Source organism: Lynx rufus, unplaced genomic scaffold (assembly GCF_022079265.1).
Source record: "Lynx rufus isolate CCGP_SWC_20201006 ecotype Redwood Valley unplaced genomic scaffold, mLynRuf1.p SCAF_2, whole genome shotgun sequence".
NCBI classification, from domain to species: Eukaryota; Metazoa; Chordata; class Mammalia; order Carnivora; family Felidae; genus Lynx; species Lynx rufus.
The window spans coordinates 117,690,794-117,718,711 of NW_025814834.1; the positions used below are offsets into that span (position 1 = coordinate 117,690,794).

At 47.0% G+C, this 27,918-nt stretch overlaps 4 protein-coding genes across 4 annotated transcripts; 2 read left to right on the top strand and 2 right to left on the bottom strand.

Moving 5' to 3' along the window:
* Positions 1–1,997: 1,997 nt before the first annotated feature.
* LOC124516376 (histone H2B type 2-E-like) lies at positions 1,998–2,469 on the bottom strand. Its single transcript, XM_047085683.1, has one exon. It carries the CDS (start codon positions 2,467–2,469, stop codon positions 2,089–2,091), a length of 381 nt encoding a protein of 126 aa, XP_046941639.1. The 3' UTR covers positions 1,998–2,088.
* Positions 2,470–2,727: 258 nt separating this feature from the next.
* LOC124516373 (histone H2A type 2-A) lies at positions 2,728–3,327 on the top strand. The gene has a single exon (XM_047085681.1). It carries the CDS (start codon positions 2,826–2,828, stop codon positions 3,216–3,218), a length of 393 nt encoding a protein of 130 aa, XP_046941637.1. The 5' UTR covers positions 2,728–2,825; the 3' UTR covers positions 3,219–3,327.
* A 643-nt stretch (positions 3,328–3,970) lies between these two features.
* Positions 3,971–27,913, top strand: LOC124514252 (uncharacterized). The gene is made up of 3 exons (XM_047082286.1): positions 3,971–4,687; positions 5,086–5,281; positions 27,482–27,913. The coding sequence occupies exons 1-3, from the start codon at positions 4,118–4,120 to the stop codon at positions 27,895–27,897; spliced, it is 1,182 nt and encodes a 393-aa protein (XP_046938242.1). The 5' UTR covers positions 3,971–4,117; the 3' UTR covers positions 27,898–27,913.
* Positions 18,427–19,017, bottom strand: LOC124516377 (histone H4). The gene has a single exon (XM_047085684.1). The coding sequence runs from the start codon at positions 18,966–18,968 to the stop codon at positions 18,657–18,659; it is 312 nt and encodes a 103-aa protein (XP_046941640.1). The 5' UTR covers positions 18,969–19,017; the 3' UTR covers positions 18,427–18,656.
* Positions 27,914–27,918: the final 5 nt, after the last annotated feature.

Here is a 27,918-nt window from a genome sequence, read left to right on the forward strand (position 1 = left end):
GTATTTTTTAAAGTTCTCCAGGTGATTACAATAGACAGTCCAATCTGAGAAACACATAAGGGATTAGGTGGATTCCTTAATGAAAATCAGGACGCTATTAGAAAAACAGAATAAGAAAAATAAATGCTACAGTAATATTATTATAGGACTATCAACTACTAAGTTGTATTTCATGACAAACACATAAGAAGAAATAACAGTTTCAAGAATACATTAAAGCTGGGCACCTCGGTGGCTCAGTTGGTTGGGCGGCCAACTTCAGCTCAGGTCATGATCTCACAGCTGGTGAGTTTGAGCCCCCCATGCGGCTCTGTGCTGACAGCTCATAGCCTGGAGCCTGCTTCAGATGCTGTGTCTCCCTTTCTCTCTGCCCCTCCCCTGCTCACATTCGGTCTTTCTCTCTCAAAAATAATTTTTTTTTAAAAAAGAATACATTAAGGAGTCAAGGAGAAATAGTCTGGAAGAATACTTTAAGGTGATAGTCCTTCATCCCCATTCCTCTGTGTTTGTGTTCTTTTCCCTGAGTACTACATGCACTCTCAAATTGCCAACGCCATATATCCACCTGAATATTAAAAGCTTCTCAAATTTGACTCAGAACTCTAGATCACTTTTCAGTGTCCCAAAAGCCATACCTCCTCCCAATATTCATCCTCATTAATAGCACCAGATGTTCAAATAAAAAACTTAGGGGTTTTGCTTTTAACTACATCTTATTCCTCACCAAAACCTATCACTTTTACCTCCAAAATCTAATCCTAATTCCAACATATTTAACCATCACATTATCATTGTACTCCAATCCAACAGGTCTAGACTACCAGTGGTTCTCACGCTTTAGCAACCATCAGAATCAGCCAGAGGACCTGTTAACACTGATTACTGGGGCCTGAAATTTTCATTTTTGATTGATTCTCAGGTAATACTGATGCTGCTCATCTGAGACCAGACTTTAGTAATCACTGCTCTACTTCACAACACTGCTATATAGCCTAGTAGTTGGTTTTCTTGCTTCTACTATGGACAACCTAGAATCTAGATCCACTAAGCAACCAGAGTAATTTTTTTTTTTTTTTTTTTTTTTTTGGTAAGGAGCAGCAGGCAGAAGTTTATTACAGATCGGAAAGTATGAATAGTATGAAGTCTCTCTTTACAGAGAGGGGGCATTTACAATGCCCCCAGAGTAATCGTTAAGGCTAATGAGGTCATGTGTGCAGATCCTTGCCTAAAACAATCCAAGAGTTCCCAAAACACCGAGAACAAACTCTCAAGCCAATCTAACTCCTTTTCACTTTCCCAGCCATATTGGGGCTTTCTACTCGGCTAGCATTTTACACTCTCCTGCTTCAGAAATTACGCATATGTTGTACACATTCTGTGGAAATAGCCTTCAAATTGGACAAGCTTTTCTAATAATTCTCATCACGACCATATATATATTAGGCAATTTTGAGGATTTGCACCAGCATTAACGGTTACTAGGTATCAAAATCCTCTTAAATCTTCCCATGAATGAAAAAGATCAGGTGCTCGTGAATCAGGGATACCGAGTCAATGAATTTGTCAGAACCAAAACTAAAAGTTATCCTTTTTAGTTCACAACTCTAAAGCACATGATGGAAAGACGTGAAGTACCACCACCGTTTTACCAGTTGGGAACACCAACCAGATAGTTGGTTGCACCTTTGTTAACCTGACAACTTCCTTATCCGGCATAAATAAATTAATGAAAACAAACAGCATTTCTCAACGTTAACGACTTAGCAACGCACACGTTCAACTCTACGCAGCAAAGCCAAAGCCAGTTTCAAGGGAGGTCCTCTACAAGCCAAATAACACCATTTCCCATTACGTTCTTCTACCCAACTATACAGGAACTACTCTATCATCTAACTAAAAAAGAAAAGGAACGGTCACTTGTGCTTCACAAAAGAATTCAGTGTACTAAAAGAAAAACCCCAAGGCAAACTAGGAACCATAATAGAGAAAACGAACAGCGTCTTTCCCCGAGAAGGTGGGTGGCTCTGAAAAGAGCCTTTGGAGTCAAGCGGCCGGCGACCCGTGCGAGCGCCGAGTCCCGGCAGGGACTCACTTGGAGCTGGTGTACTTGGTGACGGCCTTGGTGCCCTCGGACACGGCGTGCTTGGCCAGCTCGCCGGGCAGCAGCAGGCGCACGGCCGTCTGGATCTCCCGGGAGGTGATGGTCGAGCGCTTGTTGTAATGCGCCAGGCGGGAGGCCTCGCCGGCGATGCGCTCGAAGATGTCGTTGACGAACGAGTTCATGATGCCCATGGCCTTGGACGAGATGCCGGTGTCGGGGTGCACCTGCTTGAGCACCTTGTACACGTAGATGGAATAACTCTCCTTGCGGCTGCGCTTGCGCTTCTTGCCGTCCTTCTTCTGGGCTTTGGTGACCGCCTTCTTCGAGCCCTTCTTGGCCGCGGGGGCGGACTTTGCCGGCTCGGGCATAGCGGCGAGCACAAGGCACGGACACCGACCACCGGGAACGCAAACCCCCACCGTAAGGCAGAGGCTAGCGGAAGCGACTCGGTACTTAAAGAGGCCCCACGCAAATTAAGGTTCTGGTTACGCTGCGTCGTGATTCGCGAGTTTTCGGCCGCGCTCCTGCGAGGGGGACGAGATTATGTAAATGAGCGGATTCTGGCCGAGCCGGCCTATTGGTCGTCAGAACAAAGATCTGCCTTAGCCAATCAAAGTGCCCCGTAGACAATCCGGGTTCTGCCTATAAAAGGCTGAAGCGGCGGCGTTTGCGGCGACTATTCTCGGTCGTCAAGCAGGAGGTGGTCGCGGTGAGCGTTGCCGTCATGTCTGGCCGTGGCAAACAAGGAGGCAAGGCTCGCGCCAAGGCCAAGTCGCGCTCGTCCCGCGCCGGCCTGCAGTTCCCGGTGGGCCGAGTGCACCGCCTGCTGCGCAAGGGCAACTACGCCGAGCGGGTGGGGGCCGGCGCGCCGGTCTACATGGCGGCGGTGCTGGAGTATCTGACGGCGGAAATCCTGGAGCTGGCGGGGAACGCGGCCCGCGACAACAAGAAGACGCGCATCATCCCCCGCCACCTGCAGCTGGCCATCCGCAACGACGAGGAATTGAACAAGCTGTTGGGCAAAGTCACCATCGCCCAGGGCGGCGTGCTGCCCAACATCCAGGCCGTGTTGCTCCCCAAGAAGACGGAGAGCCACCACAAGGCAAAGGGCAAGTGAGGCCGGCGTCCGGAAGCTCAGCCAGCCCTTGGTGGCAAAGGGGTACCTGTGAAATCAAAGGCTCTTTTAAGAGCCACCCACCCTTTCAAATAAAGAGTTGTTCACAGTAGCGATTCTTCTCCGTTCCACTATTGACCAGTAGTCGCCGAGCCGCTCCTGGCCTCTCAAATCTTGCGCCTCAACCATCTCGTAGATCTTAGTTAGGACTTGAAGGCAGGGAGAGGAGCCAGAGCCCGTTGGGCGCAGCCACGGTCGGCTGCGCTAGGAGTAGTACTGTTGGGTGGCCCCCGGGCTCCTCCCTCGGGAGTGGGTGCCAAGTACGCGACTCCCGGGCTCGCGAGGCCTTTGCCCAACACACACGTGCACCCCCAGTCGGCAGGGGAGCTGGCAGTTTGCGGGAGTGTGGCGGCCCTGACCTTGGCTTAGCTGAGCCGGCTGTCTCAAGTAAAAGTGAGGGGGCCGCCTTCGCAGCGGAGGGACAGGTCCCCGCTTGGGTTCCCGGAGGCGGGATCTTGCGCTCGGGAGGCGAGGGGGTGGGGTGAGACCGACAACTTTCCCATCCGAAAAGTACCGACAAGGCGGGAAAAGATCCATCACACCAACCAGGAGGCTCTTAGAAGGGGACAAGGCGCTTTGGGGGGCGGGGAGCAAACGGAAGAGTGAGGTGGAGTTGGGGAGCCCGCGAGGGAAGGAAGAGGGTACTGCGCGGCAAAGGGGTAAAAGGGTCAGGGAGGAAGATTCGGACAGAGTTGAGCTCAAAAATGAGCCCCCCCCCCCCCTCCCTCCCCGCCCGCCGAAAAGAAAGGAAAAACAAGGTAGGAGAAAGACTTGGCGAACTGGAAAGTAGAAAGCGAGGCGAGTGGGCGGGGTAGGGAGGATTGTGCCCAGGCCAATGAGTGATGCCGGGACGGGTGACGTCACAGCCAATGGACAGCCAGCGCGGGACTTTCAATTATCGCCCCGCCCGATCGGAAGAAGACGGTGCCTATAAAGAGTGCGGCGGCGGGCCGAGGCCCCGTTACTCTCGCTGCCGCTGCGCTGGTGAGTTGGTGTTTTGGTTCGCTATGGCCCGTACAAAGCAGACCGCCCGCAAGTCGACCGGCGGCAAGGCCCCGCGGAAGCAGCTGGCCACCAAGGCGGCCCGCAAGAGCGCGCCCGCCACGGGCGGCGTGAAGAAGCCGCACCGCTACCGGCCGGGCACCGTGGCCCTGCGGGAGATCCGGCGCTACCAGAAGTCCACCGAGCTGCTGATCCGCAAGCTGCCGTTCCAGCGGCTGGTGCGCGAGATCGCGCAGGACTTCAAGACGGACCTGCGCTTCCAGAGCTCGGCCGTGATGGCGCTGCAGGAGGCGAGCGAGGCCTACCTGGTGGGGCTGTTCGAGGACACGAACCTGTGCGCTATCCACGCCAAGCGCGTCACTATCATGCCCAAGGACATCCAGCTGGCTCGCCGCATCCGCGGGGAGCGGGCTTAAAGTGCGCGCTCGGCTCGAGGTTCCATCCCATCCAAAGGCTCTTTTCAGAGCCACCCACGACGGCACCTGAAAGAAGCTGTGCCACTCGTCTTCGCTCTCTCCCGGCCGACGCTCTCCTACTCTACCACCTCCCCTGTACAAAGCAGACACCCCCCCCCCCCCCCCCACCGCGCGGATGAGGCACCAGAACCGGGTAAAGCTGAGGGTCTCCCGGTAGGTAGCTCGCGGGGCCACGCGCCGAGTCCAGGGGCGTCCCGTCCCGTTTGTTGGCTCCCTTTACGGGTGCGGCCAGGACCCCCACTTCGGCTTCTGTGGGGCGGGCATGCGTGCTCTCTTCCTGGGGTGTCCTTACGTACCCCACGGTGACCCCGGGTTGTAAGCTGTCGGGACAGGAGACGAGGGGCCTTGGGCTCCAGGACGGGCCGAGACGACGAAGAGTCCCTAGGGAGCGGTCCGGACTCGGCTGGCCCGGCTTCTTCCCCCACGGGAGCCGTGCTCCCGCGGCCTCCACACCCCCGCCGGAAGTGGCCCCCAGAGGCGCGGCGCTCCGGCTGGTGGGAGGGCGCAAATCCGCCACCCGCCACCTTGGTACCGCCAGGTTTCTGCTAGGTCGTTGTCGGGATTCCCAAACCCTGCCTGCACGTCGGGTGTCGGTAACGCCCAGGTTGCCCCGGGCAGCGGGACACTTAGCGGGTGCCATTCATCCCCTTCACCCACTTTGTCAAAACTCCCTTGCTCGCCGCTGCGACGTTGCCAGAGGTCTCGCGCTCTGCACTTTCTCACCCCGCCTTTCTCCCCCCGCCCCGCCCCGCCCCGCCCCGCCCCGCCCTTTGTTTTGAATGCCAAGGAACCTTAAGGAAGAAGGTAGGATTGGGCAGCTCCGGGCAGGAACACACAGGACAAAGAGGGTCTGGCTTGTGTGGCCCAGCATTCAGCTCTGACAGTCCTATGGGTTTCGCTAAAACAACGGCGGTGGGAAGATGGACCGGGATTCAAAGGCCTCCTCAACACGACACCACTCCCCGGGAGCTCCGCCTGGTCGGTATCCTTCCCTGCTCACGTCCACAGCAGGAGGCTCGCGATTCTTCCAGGAGGACAACCCCACATGCAGAGACATTTGAGGAGTTTTGTGCAGGTACTTGAGTTATCCAGCGCGGGGGCGCTCAGTAGTTCAAGCTCTCGGGCGGCTGGAACCAAGGGAAGGCAGAGCACGCCCTGCTCCCTTCCCCTCCTTGCCCACGTCTGTCTGCCCCAGCATCTGTGCGGGCGGAGGCTTGAGTTTCTCTCCGAGGGGCCACTCTTATTACACCAGATGAAATGGAAGTCTTCACGCCTCTCGGGGTCCTAGAAATGAGTCTGTTTACCTAGAAGAGTGGGGCAGGACCTCGGGAAGCTGGCATTACACGAGCAAGAACTCCAACACCAGCGGCTGTGTGCGTCTCAGATGACACCTCTTATCCTTGATCGTCGTTTATGTACACCCGGAAGAGACCAGAGTTGGTGGTTTCGTTCACACAGAGATTGGTGAAAATTCACTGAGGGGAACAGAAACAGGCAGAGATAACTTTTGAAAACCTTTGCCCTTTGCAAGGAGTGTGGGGAGGAAAGAAAGAGAGAGAGGAAGGAAGGAAGAAAACTTTTTCTGCTCCTGCCAGAGGGTCCCCAGTTTTCAGCCCCAGACTCAGAGATTTTCAGAATAGGCCCTGTGACCGGCTGAATTGTGTCTCTCCTCCCCACCCCCCCCCCACCCCCCGCAATTCCTGTGTTGAAGCTCTAACTCCTAGTACCTCAGAGGGTGACTGTATTTGGAGATAGGGCCTTTGAAGAGGCATTTAAGTTAAAATGTCATTAGGATGTGCTCTCATCCTATATGAGTAGTGTCTTTTTTATAAGAGGAGATCAGGACACAGTCAGCACAGAGGGACGACCATAAGAGGACACAGTGAGAAGGCAGCCACCTGCAGGCTAAGGAGAGGCCTCAGAGGAAACCAAACCTGATGACATCTTGATCTTGGACTTCTTAACAAAAAAAAAGTTTTTTTTGTAAGTTTTTATTTATTTATTTTGAGAGAGAGAGAGAGAGCACCAGGGGCGGGGGTACAGAGAGAGAATCCCTAGCAGGCTCCATACAGCGCAGAGTCCAACGCGGGTCTCCAACCCACAAACGGTGAGATTATGACCCGAGCCAAAGTCTGGCACTTAACCAACTGAGCCACCCAGGTGCCCCCTTGATCTTGGACTTCTAGCCTCTAGAGCTGGGAGTCGGTAAATTTCTGTTGTTTAAGCCAGGCAGTCTGGTATCTTGTGAGGGCAGCCCTAGGAAATCAATACAGGCCCCATGGTCTCTGCCCGGGGCCTCATTCCCTGCTCAGACCAACAGTACGTGATGGGATCCCCTGTGACTTAGTTATAAGCAGAAGTAGCAGTGACTTGGAGCTCTGCAGGGATGACCCCTTTGCAGCCCGCATCTCTTGTCCGTTGAAATTTGTTTCCAAAAGTGCAGCCTGAAGTCTTCAAAGGGAGAATTACGTTCCAGAGTGGCAGAGCCCTTAGTGGCTCAGCAGACCCCTGATTTCCATGCCGGAGCCCTTCCTCCTCAGGATCCCATGCCTCAAACTGATACTACATCAGCTTCAACCAACCTAAAATACCAAAGATGCCCACGACCTGCCCGTGGCCCTGAGATTTGAGAACAGCCTGCGGGCATCTGCCGTGGCTAAGGCAGTTCAGGGATTCCTGGCTTAGTGGGAATGGCTATGATCTGCCTTCACCCCTCTCCTCGCGTTTCTACCCACGTGTGCTCCTCCCACCACCACAAGTGGAGCGCTCGCTCCCCAAATCCACGATTGCAGGGTGTGGAAGGAAAATAGGAAAGCAGAGGAGGAAGAGCACGGGGGAGTTAGGACCTGGCCCCTCACTGGTGCGGGACAGTGGTGGCCTTCCCTGGGTGGTCTTAACTGGTTTCCTGTCAAAGGTGAGCCCCTCAGAGGATGGACCTTGTCTGCATCACTAATCTGCCTTTCAGCGCTTCTACACAACAGCAGGTCTGGGTCTTGACAGTCAAAGAGTGCTCCACTCAGCCTGACCGACTGACAGCCTGACATACTGAAAGGGCTTTCTGGGGTACAATCTGAGGCTCTCCGGTGGCTTGGGCAGCATCTCGGGCCCAGGAGTGGCTGCACAGACCCTGGAACCTGTGATGTTGCTTACAGATGTCAGTCCTTTCTGTCCTGTGTTAGCCTCAATATCACACTGCTTTACTTTAGCAGCCAAAGCAACTCTAGCCTCAACAAGTCTCCCTGTCTGAACCCCAAAGGGAACTTTAGTGGCATTGTTTATACCCAGTCAGGAATAGAATAAAATCCATGTTCCTGTGACTGTAAAAGCCTACCCTCCCAGCAATCTTTCCAATCTTTTTGTTTGTTAGGAGAACAGCACAACCTGGGGACATCAATAGAAGAGAACAATTTATTTTTATTAAGTTTTTTTAAACGTTTATTTATATGAGAGAGAGAGAGATTGCAAGCAGGGCAGGGGGAGAGAGGAGTGGGAGACAGAATGTGAAGCAGACTCCAGGCTCTGAGCTGTCAGCACAGAGCCTGATGCGGGGCTCGAACTCATGAATTGCGAGATCATGACCTGAACCAAAGTCCGACGCTTAACAGACTGAGCCACCCAGATGCCCCGAAGAGAACAATTTAAAATGTAGGTTTTCACATTTAATATTTTCTGTACTTAAATCGTTTTCTACCCTCAGATGAGAGTTAAACTATAGTTAAGGACAAGGTAAATAAATGCTCTTCCTGTAATAATTACCTTCTATGTGGATAGCTCAGTTGCAGGAAATGTCTACCCCGAACCTGGGATTTTTAAGAAGTGAAAAACAGTGTCTGTTCAGATTTAAATCTGCCTTAGGGTAGTGGGGGACGGGTATGTGTGTATGGGTAGAGGTAAACGATGAGGTATGGCCCTGTTGACATTACCCTTTGCTTCCTTGGAAGAGGAGTTGGCCTCTGGGTTCACACCCTCTCCTGGTCCTCCTTATCCTTCTCTACGTCTGCACCTCCACCTCATGTCCTCCTCTATCTCTGCCAGGCCCATCAATATTCCTGGCCTTGGCTTTGTTTTCCCCTGCAACTCAAGTGAGATCATGGATTCCCTGCCTGCCATATCTCTGCCTCCCTCAAGTGCTCCCGAGTTGGTATCTCCTGCTGAGCCCACCATCCTGAGCTCCACACCAACATTTCTAACTGCCTGGTGGCCAGGTCCTTCTGGATAGGTGCTTCTAACTCAGCATATTTCCAAAAGAGCATCATCTTGCTTCCCAAAGCTATTTTTCTCCTTCCATGTTCCCCACCTTACTGAAAGATACCTTCATCCCCCAGTCTGTTTAGGGCAGAAGTTCCTTCTTCTTCCCCTCTGTCCAAATTTCATGAGTCACCAAATGTTATGACATCTACTTTCTGACTTTCAGTTCCATCACTCTTTCTGTATCCATCCATGGTCCCTTCGTTAACTGAGGCCCCCACCCACCCTGATCTGGAAGATTAAGTGTCCAGGCTAGATTCTCTGCCCTGCCACTAGGCTTCCTGTCTGTGTGAGAGCTGTCTCTTTTAAAGAACATTTTTTTTTGAGCCTGTCACTCTCATGCTTTAATTTTTTCCACCTCCTTCCTGTTCCCTTCAGGTTAAAATCCACCTTCTTCTGCATAGTAGTTCAGAGCAATGGAGGTTAATAACTAGTAGGGACTCTGCAGTTAGACAAACCCCAGTTTGATGGGCTTGCCCCTATAACAGGTATGTGACTTTAGCAAGTAAATCTCCATAGGCCCCACATGTCCCATTTGTAAAAGGGACAATAGCATCTTGCTAATAGTGTTTTGGGAAATATTAAAAGTGATATTTCCTATAAAGGACCCAGCACCGTGTCTGGTCCAGAACAAACATTCAGTTAATTGTAGCTATGCTGTTAACCGTGATTAAAGGGCAAAGATCCCAGGAAGAAGTAATAGACCTCTAGTTGGTGGTGTTTCTCAGAGCCTCCCTGGCTTTCTGGTGCTCCGCCAGCCAAACAAGTGGGTTCTAGCCCCATAGAACATCTGCAGTCCCCAAGTATACGATGTCTTCACACATTCCATTTCTTCTGTCTAGAATTTTTCTGTCCTCCCCCTTTTTGTAGCTCCAAAGAACCCCCACTCGTTCTTCAAGACCCAGCCTTATGTAGCCTCCCCTCCCCCTTCTCTTCCTCGTCCTCACCTCTTTGGGCCCTCGTCTTTGCCTCTCCCTCTTACACCCCTTCCTTACACCCCTTCCTATACTGTACCCTTAACATGAGGCCAGCAGCATTCCTCAGGGGGAAGATCATCTTGTTTTCTCTCTCTTTGGTCCCTGTGGCATTAGCACCCACGCAGTGCCTGGCATGCCACACGTGGTCAGGCAACGCTTGGCGAGGGGCCTGCTTCATCTGCCCTTTGACTCTTGCCTTATATGAGAGAATTGGGAACAAGAGGCTCTAGCTTTTAAGGTCCTTGCAGTCACAGATCAAGAGCAGGTCTGAACTGGACCTCCGCAAAGAACCTCCAGGGTCCTTGCGGGGGGTGTCCTGGAAAATGGGAGCAGGAAACTGCCCACGGGCAGGGTGTCTGGAAAAACTGCTCCTATGATAATAACTGAGAAGAGTTCACTGAGATACTCCCATAATCTGTTCCTCAAAGCAGATGATCTGGAGCAGAATGTCTGTCTTTATTTCCCCAAGACATCAGATTCAGCCCTGCTGATAGGATTTGTTTGAGATGTGATAGGAGAATGGGGGTGATCAGTGCAGAGAGAGTAAAGTGTACATAGCAGAAGTGGGCAGAGGAGGAAGGATGGCAGAGAAGGGATAGAAAATGAAGTCCAAGGTCCTTGCTGCTACCAACTGGGGCAGAGGCCTGAGGCCTTTGTGGTAGGACCAGGACTCATACCCCTAACCAGGGAAAGTCTCCAGAGAGAAAAGACTGGGATCTCCATTTCCTCATGTGTAAAGCAGGATCATAATTGTACCCACTTCAGGAATGTTACAAGGATGAAAAGAGACCGTACAGTTCATACAAAATGCTTGGGACAGAGCCTTACATGTGGTCATTAATCAGTATTAATGATATCATTAACATTGACAATGTAAATATTAGTGACATTAATGTGAATTGATGTAAGTCCAAGTTACAACCATGTCATAAAACATAAAATTGATGAATAATTTTAAATACATGACGAGCTTCTAGACTGTGTGGCCCAGGCAGTAATAATATCCAGGTTCCTAGATGGCTGATAGCTCATGTTTCACTCACCTCTCCTCTCATTCCATTTCACAATAACGCTGGGAGGCAGGAAGGGATTTTTTTTTTTTTAGTTCCTGTTGAATAGTTGATGAAACATAACCTGGTGAAGGAAACACACCTGGGAATGTGGGTCACCCAGCCAGAAAATAGCCTTGAACCTGAGTCTTGTATTTTGCTTTTCTTTTTGTAGTAGATTCAATTCTTCAGAAGAAAAAAGCAATACCTGCGATAATTACATACAGAGAGATACAATATCACTGTATCAGTGGCTCTGATTTCTGCTGACTTCAAGCCACAGTAAGATACAATTTTACAATACTACCTACTGCATATTCACACTCATCTAAAAATCAAAACCAGTTGTACAAAAGGATTTCCCCCCACCACGGGATGCACCCTGATATTTTCAATCTTATTTTTCTTCATTAATAAAAGATACTGGCTCCCATTTTCTTTTTTAATTTTTTTTTTTAACATTTATTTATTGTTGAGAGACAGAGAGAGACGGAGTGTGAGCAGGGAAGGGGCAGAGAGAGAGGGAGACACAGAATCTAAAGCAAGTTCCAGGCTCTGGGCTGTCAGCACAGAGCCCAATGTGGGGCTCAAACTCACAAACCATGAGATCATGACTGGAGCTGAAGTCAGACACTTAACCGACTGAGCCACCCAGGTGCCCCACTGGTTCCCATTTTCTAAATTGACTTTACCACCTGCTAATGGGTTATAACCTGCAACTGAAAACCACTTGCGATAGAGAAAATTACGAAGAACAAAGTAAAATCCCCACTCAGATGAAAAAATTGTTCTTTTGTTGAGCAGGAGTCCCAGCACCTCTCAGACCTGGAAGCATGTGTATGCGCTTACAGAAATGGGAATCCATTCTTCAGACCGCATAAGAGTACATGCACTAGAATGGAAGGCATGCTCTGGTAGGTGGCAGAAAAGGTGCAGAGGAGTTCTCCGGAAGTTCAGAAGGAAAGGTCACTTCTAACCGCGGGTATCAGGGAAGGCTTCCTGTAGGAGAACTCAGGCTGAGGTAGGGAGTCTAACCCAGGCAGGGGAAGCAGAAATAGGGAGAACTGTGCATGGTGGCTGGTCCACGGGGTGGGGCCAAGGCCAGGAATGGGAAATGACTTTTCAGTGGTGGGGACTTTGAGGCCAGCTTAATGGGAGTCTTTTTGGGGAGTCAGCATGCCAAAGTGGGGGGGAGGTGCAGATTTTATTCTGTAAACAGTGTAGGAGAAAGGCTTACAAAAGAGGAAGCAAAATATTTAACATACATATGTAGAGATGCTCAGAAATATTAGTGATAAGAGAAAAGCAAATTAAAGCAATAGAAGATGTCACTCTACTCTGGATACTCTGGGAAATATTGGAAAGTTGGATAACGCCAAGGCTTAGCAAGGATGGAGGGCCTAGATGGTCGGTGCCCTGCCGGTGGGGTACGGACAGATGAGGGCAGCCATTCTGAAAAGCAGCCTGGTGTTTCTTAGGCCAATTAAGGACACACATGCTAGAAACCAACAATTCTGTTTCTGGATATTTATTTGAAAAATCTCACACAGGTCTGTGAGGGCACATGACAAGGATGATGGGACGTTAGAAACAATATGGGCGTTAGTACTGGGAGAGTGGATGGAGAAAGTGCGGTGGATTCGCTCCATGGAGGACTACAGCAGGAGGACGCACATAGGAAGGACACATAGGAAGGACAGATCTTTGGGGCTCAGTTGGTTGAGTGTCCAACTCTCGATTTTGGCTCAGATCATGATCCCTGCATTGTGAGACAGAGTCTTGCATCGGGCTCCACACTCAGTGTGGAGTCTGCTTTAGATTCTTTCTCTGTCCCTCTGCTCCTCTCCCCTGCCCACACACTCTCTCTTTCTCTAATTAAAAAAGGAAAAGGGACAGATCTTAAAAACATAGTTCTAAGGGAAATAAGATAATACATGGAATTTGATTTATGGGGTGCCTGAGTGGCTCAGTCGGTTAAGCGTCCGACTTTGGCTCAGGTCATTATCTCATGGTTCAATGGTTCAAGCCCTGTGTTGGGCTCTGTGCTGACAGCTCAGAGCCTGGAGCCTGCTTTGGATTCTGTGTCTCCCTCTCTCTCTGCCCCTCCCCCATGCATGCTGTGTCTTTCAAAAATAAATAAAACATTTAAAAAATAATAAAAATAAATGGAATTTGACTTAAAACAATACTATTTATGTAAATTAAAAATACATTAGGGGCACCTGGGTGGCTCCATTGGTTAAGCAGCTGACTCTTGATTTCCTCTCAGGTCAGGATCTCATGATTTGTGAATTCGAGCTCTGCGTTGACAATGCAGATGCCTGCTTGGAATTCTCTCTCCCTCTTTCTCTGCCCCTCCCACCTCCCAAGTTAATAAATAAACTTTAAAAAATACATTAATATATTTTGCAGTCATACATAGAAACAAAAAGAAACTTTAAACAGTAGTTTTCTCTGTGGAGTGAAGGGATGTTCAGGAAATGAGGATAAAAGAGAACAAGGGAGGGAAAGTTTTGATATTTTTGAATGTAGAAGATTGCCTGGGCCTGGATGGGGGAACGGACAGAAGGAGGTTGTTGTGGCAAAAAGTAATCAAAGATATCTCGAGACCGTCCTGCCTGAGTGACTATTGGAGGACCCTGCCATCTTCACAGGAACAGGCAGCCGGGGGCAGGGGTGGGGGGGTGCTGCTGAGGGGTTCACGTCAAGCCACGCTGGGTCAGAGCTGTCACCAGGCAGTGGCAAGTGGCTGTGTCCTTCAGGCAGCTGGGAATGTAGATCTGGAGGTAGGTCTAGAGACCCAGCTGGATTCTCTCATCTGCCCTTAGGAGCTAGAGAAACACTTGGGAGTTCCTGGGAAGAGCTTCCAAAGAGATGGCCCGAAGGACAGGCCTCTTAGGAACATCTATACCAATGAGGGATCTGGTAGGAAATGGAAGCTGGCATAAAGTTTTGTCTCGAAACCAGAGGAAAAATATAATGAGAAAATTAGACCAGATGAGGTCCTTTCCATCATCCACATGGAATGGTTTCATTAAATGAATATGGCAAATGTATTCAAAGATCCTATTATTTGCGATTTGAAAATTTTACACAAATATTTTAGTAAGATTCAGGAGCACCAGGATGTATCAGAGAATGCCAAGTTATTCAAGCAGCTTAAACATCAGTTTCTTGCTTTGAAAAATAAAGGTATTATTGACTTTGTGGGGTTGTTCTGAAGATTTGAAATGGTACATAGTAGGTATTCAATAGATAGGAACTATTATGCATTCTTTTATTTAAAAATTCAAATCAGGGGCGCCTGGGTGGCTCAGTCGGTTAAGCATCTGACTTCATCTCAGGTCATGATCTCAAGACTCATCAGTTCAAGTCCCGCGTCGGGCTCTGTGTGGACAGCTCGGAACCTGGAGCCTGTTTCGGATTGTGTGTCTCCCACTCTCTGCTCCTCCCCCACTCACACTCTGTCTTTCTCTCCTTCAAAAATAAATAAACATTAAAAAAAAAAGTTTTTTTAATTCAAATCAAACAGAAGTATCTCAATTTAACCCAAATGCCCACTTCAAATTTAAGGGAACCAGGGGCTTCTGTGCCCCTTGTTCTCACCATCTCTTTTTCCGATCTTCCCCAGTCCTGCTGCCACCATTCTTGGCCAGTGTCTCCATAGCTTACAACAGCCTCCTAACTGGTTTCAGTTTCTCATTCTCTGCTCCCTGCAATCCAGCTTGCACCCAAGAGTTCACCCTCAACTTGCTCAGAATCAACACAGATCTGCAAGCTTTATTCCATTGGGTCTAATCTCTGCCTGGTCTCAAGGTTCTCCAAGAGTCAGCTCTTTAGGGTATGCTTAGCTGTGGTATTGTGATGTATAATAAAAAATATATATTTGGTCTTTGTCCCAATTAATCTCTCTCTTTCTTACTATATTATATATATATATATATATATATATATATATATATATACTTCTGGATCAATCTGCCTCATTTTTATTAAAGGATGCACAGTTTTTCATTTAATGGATGTTTCTTTAAGTGTATTTAATTTTTTTTAGAGAGAGAACCAGCAGGGGAGAGGGGCAGAAAGTGAGCGAGAGTATCCCAAGTAGGCTCCGCACTGATGAGGGGCTCGATCCCATAAACCGTGAGATCATGACCTGAGTGGAAATCAAGAGTCACTTAACCGACTGAGCCACCCAGGTGCCCCCATTTAATGGATGCTTTTTAATTTATTTACTCAGACTCATGTTAATGGATATTTAGGTGTTTTCCAGATTTTTACCACCAGAAACACAACTGCAATTTATTATCCTTGTGCATATAACTTGGGGGTACATTTTTCAGTAATTTTGATGGCTATTGCTAAATTGTCTTCCAAAAGTTTTGGTACAACCAGCTTCGGACATCAGCAAACTTAAATTTGGCCAGGTTGTTATTTGGGTCTGACTCTCATAGTCCCTCTCAAACATCAGGATGAGAACAAAGTTAGATGCTTCCTGATCTTGCAAACTTTCTTTCTTAAAGTAGCAGGTCCTCTCCAGCCCACCAGGGCTAAACTGTGAGCTTATGAGTAAGTTTTCCTCGGCCAGGTTTTGATTTTGGGTTTCTGTTTCTTTCGTTGAGAATCTTTTTCCTTTCTGCTCTTTCTTTCCTACTTTGTTTTTGTGTCTAATGTTTGAGACGTTATTACTATATTTGGTCTTATTGCATTGTGAAGCAGTGGAAAATGAAGGATGTCAACAGGATGTCCTCCTCGGCCCTTTCTCACCCCATTCCAGGTGGGTCCTTGGCTCTGTAGGCTCAGAAATTTCATTTTCTTGTTAGCCTGGGTAGGTGGGCTCTGAGGACCTAGATCCCACTGACAAGACTCTCAAGGGACAAATACATAAACCCTAATAATAATTATTAATAGGTAGTAGCATTTATTGAGTCAAAGTGCTGCTTTATAAATATGAATACGTTATCCACATAAAACCCTCACACAGTAGGTGTTCTTTTCCTCTTAAATGCTACCGAGAAAGAAAATGAGCTTCAGAGATTAAGGGATTTCCCACGGTTTCACTGTTAGTAAATGGTGAAGTTCAGATCCTACCCTGAATTGTCTGGCTCTGGAAATCATGCTCTTAATCTCCAACAAGAAACATGATTCGTTCCTTAGCTCCCTGCAGGCAAACCTATACCAAAAGCCAAACTACGGCCAAGAAGTTGGGGAAGAGCGTGGAGACAGATGAGCTCAGTGGCTGCCATTACTCAGCCAGGACACTGTCTCACTGTAAAGGCTGCCTTGTTGCAGGAACTGGATGGATATGCTCGCTAGAGTCAGGTTACCACCTGCCCTGGAGGGTACCTGGATGGTCCCAACCCCACGGTTGTGTCTCCTCCCACCCCCCTTGTTTCCAATCTGCCTCCAATCAGCCCTTTTCCGTAATATAGTTGTGGTAAGAAATTACTTTGCCATAATCATGGCTTCCTACTCTACTACCAGACAAGCAATCCCAGAGGTCACTGAACAGAAAGCCTCATAGGCCAAATGAAGACAAATATATCAAACCACACAGACAATTGAAACTAACAGATAAAACAAGAAGGAGGGGGAAAGTGATGGAGGAGGTTAAAACGCTTAGAAGAGGGTGCAGTGATGGCGGAAACACCACTTGGGGTCCAACCCTGGACTTACACAATCTTCTGTCGTGCCTCTGTCTGCAGCACCAGCCTTCTGTACTGGGGCTACACTTAAAAGGTTGACAGCTGAGGACGGGCAAGGAGGCTTACCGGATGGGAAGGTGCCTGAAGCTAATTTATGCTCCCAAGATCAGTGAGATAAGGGGCAAGTATGCCTGGCCATAGTTGTGATTCACCAATAACCTGCAGAATAGCTATGGATTTCTCTGTGTGTATGCATGCAGAGGACACATTGGGCCATATCAGGTATTACCAACAGATGGCTGATTTAAGGTTTGAATACTGGGTACCTCATGTACCTCATGAATATTCAACATGGTGTGTATTAGGTCCTTCTACTCATTCCTATATCTATGTTTACCACACATGCTCTACTTATGTATTTAGTGAAAGATAAAATGGGAACAAGGATCACTATTAAAATCACTGTAAAGAAGGTGCGTAGTTAACAGGTAAAGTATATCTTAGAAAAACTTAAGAAAAAAACATCCATTGGTTACAAAATTCAGTGTTCAAAACGCAAACCAATAATATTTAGGAAAACAAGCTGACTAGTTTTCGTTCATATATCTTCTATGTTTGCCTCAAATGCTTTGAAGAAATAAGCTGTTTTACTTTTTTCCTCCTGTAATATTTTGTACTACAGAAAATTTGCTAGGCTCATTCACCTAGTGTTTTTCTTTTCCCCTTCAAAGAAAGCAAAATGTAAATTTTGGGAAACAATTTAATTAGGGCCATATCTACTCAGATTTAAATACTTTAGTTTCATTTAAAGAAACTATGTTATGTAGACCAATGGTTCTCAAACTGAGTATCATACTCACCTGAAGGATTTGTTAAAACACAAATTGCTAGATCTTACCCCCTAGAATTTTTCACTGAATAGATCTGGGGTGGATCCAAGATTTTGCATTTCTAACAAGAAAAAGACACACCTGAATTAACTGTTTCTTGAAGACTTGCTTCCATGATGTTATAGTTTGATCAGCTTTTGTAGAAGCTGACATCTGTATTTTTGCAATGTTTTCACTGAAAGACAGTTGTCTTCCCCCATCCTTGACTCAAACTATCCCTTGAATATAGCATTGAAAAAAAAGTACCCTCAGCAGATAATACGCCAAACTTGCTTTTAGAAACTGCAGTAGTGATCTCATCTGTTCTAATAACCTGGATTTCTCTTGATTTTAAGTGCTCTTGCACCTTTTGAAGTGAAAATTCAGACTACAAAACATCGTCCATTGCGAAGAGGGCCCTTCAGCCATCTAGCCCACACCCTCTTGTAGAGGTAGGAAGTAAAACCCAAAATAGAGAATTGAGACTCAACACCAACCTGGGGGCCCAACGGACACCTCTAGATTGCAAACCATTGGGCTGCCCGCTCTCCCACTTCTCCGAAGCAAATGTCGTGAGCTAGATAGCTAGTTCTTACCTTCCTCAGCCCAGCCCACCGATCACAATACAGCGCACCCAAAAGCAAACAGAAACATTGCTTAGATCTGGAGTACAAGACCTTTTAAAATGAATCAAAAAACGGAGCAAGCACACGAAAGGCAGTTTTTAGTGAACGACTTGGGTTTTTTAATTTTTTTAACGTTTATTCATTTTTGAGACAGAGAGAGACAGAGCATGAACGGGGGAGGGGCAGAGAGAGAAAGAGACACAGAACCTGAAACAGGGTCCAGGCTCCGAGCTGTCAGCACAGGGCTCGATCTCACAGACCGCGAGATCATGATCTGAGCCGAAGTCGGCCGCCCAACCGACTGAGCCACCCAGGCGCCCCATGACTTGGGTTTTCAGGGCTGTCAACACTTTAGGAATGCCTACCTCTCACGAACTCCCAAAAACAAAGTTACCAAGGTTCTACCCGAGTGCCCAGCTCTTCCGAAGACCAGATGGTTGGCCCTAAAAAGGGCCGTTGGCAGGATGGATGCAGAAGTGAAGCGGCAGCTTAGCCTCCGAAACCATACAGGGTGCGTCCCTGTCGCTTCAGGGCATACACTACGTCCATAGCCGTGACCGTCTTGCGCTTGGCGTGCTCAGTGTAGGTGACTGCATCCCGAATGACGTTTTCCAGGAAAACCTTCAGCACGCCCCGGGTCTCCTCGTAGATGAGGCCGGAGATCCGCTTAACTCCTCCACGCCGGGCAAGGCGCCGAATTGCCGGCTTGGTGATGCCTTGGATGTTGTCCCTCAAAACTTTGCGGTGGCGCTTGGCACCCCCCTTGCCCAAGCCTTTGCCACCCTTTCCTCTCCCCGACATAGCGAAAAACAAGCTGGAGACACAACCTTCGGTGAGAGTAAGGCGGCTTTACCCCCTAATATACCAGAGCACCGGACCAGATTGAGAACAGAAGGCGAGAGGCGGGAAGCCCGCCCCCTCCGCATTGCGTCATTTCTTCTCTGCTAATTTCCTATCCGTCCTTCTGCCCGCTGCACGGCTCCCTCTAATGGCAAGTGGACTCTTAGTTTAAAAAAAAAATCTCCCGGCCATAGTCCTTGGGAGAATACAGATCCATCCAACGTGAGGCGTCCGGATGCCGCAGCCGTTTTCGCTTCTCCCTCCGTTTGTGGATTCCCCCAGGGCGTAAAATTTAGGCTAAGGGGAAAGGTCTTTCTGGCGTGAGAAGACCAGAGAAAGACCAAATGGAGTCCAGAGACGGGAAGGAGAAGACGGCGCCAGCGCCTGGTCTAATCCCGACTAGAGGGTCACAGGCTTGTGAGGCATGGTTACATAAAACAGCAACAAAAGCAGTTCCGATCATTTGGCGCACCTGGAAGGTGATGTCAAGAGCAGCCGCTCCTGGGCTGTATGTGGAGGGGGGAAGAGGGAGATCGCCGTAATTTCGGAGTCTAGTCTGTTTTGTTGATATGGGGCATGGAATTTCACCTCACCCAGGTCAGATCCTAGGAGAATTGGTCTTAGAATACTTGTAAGCCTTCTCAAGGAAGTCAGTGAGTGCAACGCACTGTCATTCAAAGCTCTGGCGAAAGAAGCAATATATACAGAAAGAAGACCCCGTTTCCACAGATCGTCTGAAATCAACACTTGCTTTCAGCCAGAAATCAGTGACCCAACTATGTCCCCCTTGAGGAGCCAGCAAAGTTGGCCGAATTGGTTTTCTCAAGGGGAAATCTCCTTTTTGAAAGTCCTTACCAGAAACTGCCCTATGAAATTGACAGGGGTCCTTTACTGAAGGCATGTTCGTTACTTTACCAGGGCCTTCTTTTGGAGAATCTATCAGAAGGTGTGGTTTCTGCATCAGAAAGAATTGTCTTTTTTTTTCTAAAGGATGTTTATTATCTTAAGAAGTGTTTATTTTTTTCAGTTTATTTTGAGAGAGGGAGTGCGCAAGCGCCAGCGGTGCACGGGCAGAGAGAGGGAGAGGGAGAATCCCAAACGGGCTTAGCATTGTCAGCGCAGAGCTGGAAGGGGTATTCCATCTCATCAATCTGGAGATCATGACCTGAGCCAAGATGACTGAGCCACCCAGGCGCCCCTATCTTAGGAAATCTTATATATATGCCCCTTTTTATCTCTCTTCTGGCTCCAACTACCTTCTATATGCTAATGAATCCCGGTACTGTATCTTTATCAGACTTCTAGGCCTAAGGCATATAGATCCTCCTGGTTGTTCTTTAGTCATTTTAAACTCAGAAATCTCAAAATGATTAAACTTCAAAGCTCAAAGGTGTGACTCTAATGGGGACTGAGGGAATTCATTCTTCTTCTTCCCCAGCCATACACTTTGTTCTCTGTTCATTGAATGGGTTCACCAGGCATCGCTTGTCTAAACCAACACCCTGGGATTCACAATAGATGTTGGTTACAAAAATGAAAGGAATGTTGAGAAAGAAGATACATTTTTAAAATAGCCTTTTTTCTTTATTTTTTTACAGACAGGCTGTATATTAGTTGAGTTGTGAGCATTCAATTCTAATTTTCCCCATAAATCAAGGATAGCGTCATGCTAACATCTGCAGCCTGAACATTAAAAAGAAACAAAACAGGGGCGCTTGGGTGGCTCAGTGGGTTAACCATCCGACTTCGGCTCAGGTCATGATCCCGTGCATAGTTCGTGAGTTTGAGCCCGACATCAGGCTCTGTGCTGACATCTCAGAGCCTGGAGCCTGCTTCGGATTCTGTATCTACCTCTCTCTGCCCCTCCCTTGCTCGTGCTCTTTCTCTCAAACATAAAATAAAACATTAAAAAAGTTTTTTTTTAATAAAAACAAAACAAGTCATTTCTGTTGAAAATAAATAAATATAACCTTTAAAATTCTTGCACTATGTAGCTTAAATCTCATGAGACTGGTTAATGGAATAAAAATACTTTTCATCCGTATAGCTTTAGAATACTGTGAACATTCCTTGAATCTACTGCATTCCATTGGGATGTGTTGCGTTGGAAAAACCAGACATGGTATAAACTTCCTTCTCCCTCTTAGAGTCTGTGGCTGGACTAGGAATTAAGCTCATGTAAGACTGACCAAAAAAGAAAAAAAAAGCATACGGATTTTAATATTTTTATTTGTACACAGGAGTCTTCAGAAGGAAAATGAAGACCCAAAAAGGCTGTGAGGCCCAGAAGGTTATACATGCTTCTAAAAACAAGGAACAATAAAATCTGGGAATATTACCAGACAGAGGGGCTTGGGCTACAGACAGTAAGTTGTGGGACAGTGACTGGGAAATATATGGCAGAAACTAATGGTATCTTCTGAACCGCTTCAAACTGAAATCTGCTGTAGAGGAGGCAAAATTTACCTCTTCCCTCTTAGAGTTTTTGGCTGGGCCTGATGATTGACGGAAGACAGATTAACAGGAGAAAAGCATACAAACATATTTACTGTAAGTTTTACTTGACATGGGAGCTCTCATGAGGAAATGAAGATCCAAAGAAGCAGTTAGAGTTGACTGCTTGTATATTGAATTGGACAGAGTAGTAAATCATGAAAATGTCACAAGGTGAAAGCGCTTTGGCTAGGGCAGTTCATGGAGGAAAAAGAACAAGGAAGATCAGGGTTAGTTTAACAAGGTTTGTTTGTGCAGATTTCTCTTGGCTTCAACTCCCTGTCCTTGGTGAAAACAATGTTGTTTTCCTCCTGGTGTATGGAAGACCTCGTCCATGGGGGCGGTGGGGGGGGGGGGGGATCTCCTGTTTTCAGGAAGGAAATGGAGGTCAGAGGACTTCTCGCACCTGCTGGTTTTCAAGTGCCTTCAGCTCAAAATAATCCTTATGCCAAAGTGACATAATTTAGGGGTGGCATATTCTGTCACTGATGGGGTTCGGGACATGCTGCCCCAAAACATGGCACATTAATATTGAATATTTTAAGTCAGAGAAATTTTGAGAAAAGGACATAAGCAGGAAGGTCACTCTGACCCTTCCCCAAAGCCTTCTTCCCTAAAACAGGTCATAAAAGCCTCTTGTGTCTTCTCTATATGATTAGAGGGATAGATAAGGAAGAAAGGAGCATCTTTATCTCTAAAGACAAAGGAACATACAGAAGAATCTTAACAAACAGGCCTTGCTGCTTCCCCTGGTGTATTAAACTTATCTCACACTCTGTAACCTACTGTATTTCTACATGAGTGCCCACAGTTCATCACACCTAGCATAAAAATATTCAGGTGTGTTTCTTTGGGTCTTCATTTCCTTATGTAGTTTCCTGTGTCACATAAAACCTACGTTAAATAAAACTGTGTGCTCTTCTCCTGTTATTCTGTATTTGTTGGTTTGACTTTCAGACTCAGCCAGGGACCCTAAGAGGACTAAGGAAAACTTTTTCCTCCCCTATGCTACTCTACACTGTATAGTATAAGCAGTAGTATTAAGGTAAAAAGGGGAAGTGATTTTTTTTCATGTTTATTATTTTTTTTAATTTTTAAAAAATGTTTGTATATTTTTGAGATAGAGACAGAGTATGAGCGGGGAGGGGCAGAGAGAGAGGGAGACACAGAATCGGAAGCAGGCTCCAGGCTCCAGGCTCCAGGCTCCAAGCTGTCAGCACAGTGCCCGACGAGGGGCTGAACTCATGGACAATGAGATCATGACCTTAGCCAAAAAGTCAGATGCTCAACCGACTGAGCCACCCAGGCGCCCCAAAAAAGGGTGGGGGGAGTTTTTATCCAATGAGCAAGATGTTGAAGGAATGAGTTTATCTCAGAATGGGATAAGGAAAGAAGCTCAAAATCCCGTGGCTTCTGAATTTGGTCCAGGGCTACTGACCTCTTAAGATGAAAGAAAATCATTTCACTCATATGTGGAATTTAAAAAACAAGCAAACGTACAAAGAGGGGCACCTGGGTGGCTCAGTCGGGTAAGCACCGACTCTTGGTTTCAGCTCAGGTCATGATCTCACTGTTCATGGGTTTGAGCCTCAAACCAGGCTCCATGCTGCTGGTGTGGGGCCTGCTTGTGATTCTCCCTCTCCCTCTCTCTCTCTGCTCTCATGCGCACGCGAGCACACACACACCACTCACTCTCTCTCAGAATAAACTTAAAAAAAAGATGTACAAAGAGAAAAAAAAGAGACAAACCAAAAACAGACCCCTACCTATTTCCTGGAAATCAGAACATACTGTTGGTTTCCAGAGAGGAGGTGGGTGAGGGGTGGGTGATAGGTGAGAGGGATTGAGTACATTTGTCTTGATAAGCACTGAGTAATATATGGAATTGTTGAATCACTATATTGTGTACCTGAAGCTAATATAACATTGTATGTTAAGTACACTGGACTTAAAATTAAAAACTAAAAATCAGGGGCGCCTGGGTGGCTCAGTCAGTTGAGCGTCTAACTTCTGCTCAGGTGGTGATCTGGCGGTTTGTGGGTTTGAGCTCTCCGCTGTCAGCCTGTCAGCACAGAGCCTGCTTTGCATCCTCTGTCCCCCTCTCTCTCTGCCCCTCCCCCACTTGTGCTTGCTTTCAAATTAAATAAATAAAATAAAATAAAAAATTGTTAAAAAGATGAAAGGAAATCAGGCACATGGCCTACCCAACCCACAAACCAAAGATTCAGTCTCAACTTGGGGGTATTTGAACCCGTGGGGGTACTTGTAGTCAAAGACTAAACACAAACTGTCTTCCCAGAACATGTAGTTAAAATTTTTTTTAAATGTTTCTTTATTTTTGAGAGAGAAACAGAGCTCAAGCAGGGGAGGGGCAGAGAGAGGGAGACAGAATCAGAAGCAGGTTCCAGGCTCTGAGCTGTGAGCACAGAGCCCGATGCGAGTCTGGAACTCAGGAACAGTGAGATCATGACCTGAGCCGAAGTTGGACACTTAACTGACTGAGCCACCCAGACGCCCCAGGAACGTGTATTTTAATTTAGTCCATTACTTTTTTTTTTTTTAATTTTTTTTTTCAACGTTTATTTATTTTTGGGACAGAGAGAGACAGAGCATGGACGGGGGAGGGGCAGAGAGAGAGGGAGACACAGAATCGGAAACAGGCTCCAGGCTCCGAGCCATCCGCCCAGAGCCTGACGCGGGGCTCGAACTCACGGACCGCGAGATCGTGACCTGGCTGAAGTCGGACGCTTAACCGACTGCGCCACCCAGGCGCCCCTAGTCCATTACTTTTGTACTAAAAACAAACACACGCACACACAAAACGTTACATTTTTCTTTTACATGTTTATTTCCTGTGGCAAATTTTAGGCTTCTTATGCTATTTCCCCTCTCTCAGTACTACATAATGAAACTTCAGGGCTCAATCTGGAAACTGCAGATTCTTATTATTTCTAGTGAAAGAAACTTCAGAGATATCAGTAGGAGAAAAAGAATCCCCATTTCCCCACAGCTGCAGCAAAGCACGGGTTCTTCTGGCTCGTCAATTTACTTCTGATAGAGTAGTGTGTTGAGAACACTCACAGCAATCACCCCTGCAAGGTCCTTCTACCCAGACCTACCTTCTACTCTGACATGAGACAGATTAACAGAGAAAATAAAATTTAATTTGGTATGTACAGGGAAGTCACACAGACCATCTATGATGGTAGCTCTCATCCTGTAACAGGCCTTCCATCTAAATTCTCAGGGGCATCTGCGTGGCTCAGGCAGTTAAGCCTCCAGACTTCAGCTCAGGTCATGATCTCAGGGTTTGTGAGTTTGAGCCCCACGTCAGGGAGAGCCTGCTTGGGGTTCTCTCTCTTTCTCTCTCTCTGCCCTGCCCCCCCCACCCTCTGCCACCTCTCCTTCTCCCTCTCAAAACTAAGCATTTTTTAAATTAAAAAAAAAATTGTTTTAAAGAAATTCTTTTCAGGTAAACAGTTTTTCCTGAATCTGCTGGGTTTTGATCACTTTTTAACTTGAAATAATCTTCATGCCAAAGTGGCCCATCTTGGAGTGGTCTGCCTTTGGCATCTGTAAATAACAGATTGTTCTATTCTGAGAAACGCCAGAGGAAGAGGTTTGGAATTTTCTGATTCTCTGTATTATAAAGAGAAAATACACCCCATGACTATTGGATTCTATATGAATATACATTGTAGGGGAGCAAAATTTTGCTACCTCCAAATATGTTTCTTTGGTATGTGGATTATTTTAGGCCGATTATTTTTAAGAAGCAGAAGACTCAAGAAGTTTTTCTTTTTGCCTCCCTCCTAACTGCATAAGAGAATTTAGATAGAGGACCTGCTCTAGGAGGGGAGCTATCACCATAGAGAACTACTGTATAATACGAACTAGGTGTGACAGACAGGGAGGAACTTAGCAAGGTCTAGTTGCTAAAATCCCTTTCTATGCTCCATTGTTTCTATCTGGCCCAGCAAACATTTGTTTACCAAACGTTTACTCATGTTCATCTTCTTGTAATTGTCTTCCTTCTGTTTGCAGTCCCAGACCTCAACCCCTTTGTTAGCTATCCATGGCACATAAGCCTGAACTGCCTGGGGGGCCTCATATTCTTCTATAGTTTTCTCCTGTTAATCTGTCTCATGTCAATTTAATTCTTAGACCAGCCAAAAAACCTTGAGGGGTAGGGCAAAGTTTTTCCTCCCTAACAACAGCTTGAGAATCTTTTTCTTATTTAAATGAACACCGGGGCCAAGAGTACATAGATTGAAAAAGAACACTGCAAAGAAATGTTGACACTTGTGTAGGCTGCTTTGGGCTGTCATCCAAGACTCCCCCCCCCCGCCCCCCCCCCTTGGTAGTTTCCTCTTCTGATGGGAATAGTTCAGTGGAGAAGTTTGAGAAACATTGAGTCATTTGATTGCATGATGGGAAAATTCTTCATTGCTTTAAAATGTACCCCAAGGCTGATGAAACTGGAAATCCACTATAATTCCATTCTTTTCCTTTAGAATATTATGCAGGCCTTGTTACTTGTCCAGGACAAGCCATAATTTCTCTGAGACTCAGTTTCCTTATCTGTAAAATGAGGAAAGTAACATCTACTCCACAGAGTTGGGATTAAATGAAGCAGTGTATGCAGAAGAATTTTTAAATACCAAGTAGTGCTCTCTCTGTGTTAGTCATTATCAAAACTGGCCACAGGAAGGGGTAACAGTTGTTCACATCAGTTAACACTTTTGCAAGACATCTTAGGTCTCCGTAGAGCAGATTGTGCTGCTGATGGGAACTCTTGTAGATATAAAGTTTCTAAGTTACTTAGTGTTCAGGAAATCGCCTCAAAATCACTTGCCCCTAGCAGGAAGATGGTAATTCATATTGACACCATAAAGTAAGTTTTAAGCTTCTTGGGCTTGATTTTGTTCACAGGTGTGAGTTACTAAAGGTTTGGATGCAAGTCTTTTTCAATAGAATAACATACGATTAAAATTTTTATGTTAAGTATTCACCAATTTAAGCATTGGTAACCTTACATCACTTGTTTCATGACATGCAGTTTTCCAAGCAATGCTACAAAGCATATGAAACAACTGAAAAGCAGAGGATCTTCGATTTCTCTATAGAGAATAAAAAAGATGAAACTTTCAGATGAAACTTTTAGATGAAACTACTTAATTGAAGAAAATATGTTGGTAATTCCGTAATCAACAAGTAATTTGTTTACTTTGAAACTTTATTTTAGCTTTTAATCTGACCGACCAGCAAATTGACTATTTAGAAACTATTCACCATTATAAAGGAGAAAATAACGTTTCTCGTTTTATATTCCCTGATTTAGACGCGTTTCGTCTCTTGGACCTAATTGGCCATTGAGGGGAGGGAGGCCCGTTCCAAGGTGAAAAGGTTAAAGAAAGGGGGAAGGCTCAAGGCTCTACACTGCAAGTCGGTGGTGATCAGCACAGGGCTTCGGCGTAGTTCCGAAGTTGGGTAAAGGTAAATTCAGTGTTTGGTTCTTTCAACTGCATATTGTTTTGTTGAGTCCCAGTCATACTGTAATGCAACTAACGCGCTTAGCAGAGGGTGAGGCGCAAAATGTTAGCTGTGGTATTGGAGTTACAGTAACTCAACTAGAAATGTAGACTGAAACCTAGTTCATGGGAAGGCACGCTTTTATTTCGAAGGAAACTGAATCCCAAGCTTGCAAAAACACTTTCAAAACTGCTCTTACAAAAGTGACATCAATTTAAAGGAAAGGCTTTAAAAAAAAAAATCTGTGACCGATAAAATTACAGAAAAGTACGGAAAGATGAAGTAATAAGGGAAAGAGATTAGCATTATAATCTACCCGAGTAAAAAAAGGATTGAAATCTAGCCAATGAGATCACAAGTCTGGAAGTTCTTAACCGTTCTGGTCCAATCAAGAGGAGGCTACGTCTATAAATATGACTGCCTAGTACTTTCTGAATAAAGCCAGTAAGGCATCATGGCCCGTACAAAGCAGACCGCCCGCAAGTCGACCGGCGGCAAGGCCCCGCGGAAGCAGCTGGCCACCAAGGCGGCCCGCAAGAGTGCGCCCGCCACGGGCGGCGTGAAGAAGCCGCACCGCTACCGGCCGGGCACCGTGGCCCTGCGGGAGATCCGGCGCTACCAGAAGTCCACCGAGCTACTGATCCGCAAGCTGCCGTTCCAGCGGCTGGTGCGCGAGATCGCGCAGGACTTCAAGACGGACCTGCGCTTCCAGAGCTCGGCCGTGATGGCGCTGCAGGAGGCGAGCGAGGCCTACCTGGTGGGGCTGTTCGAGGACACGAACTTGTGCGCCATCCACGCCAAGCGCGTCACCATCATGCCCAAGGACATCCAGCTGGCTCGCCGTATCCGCGGGGAGCGGGCTTAAGGCCTGTGCTTTTAAGTGGAC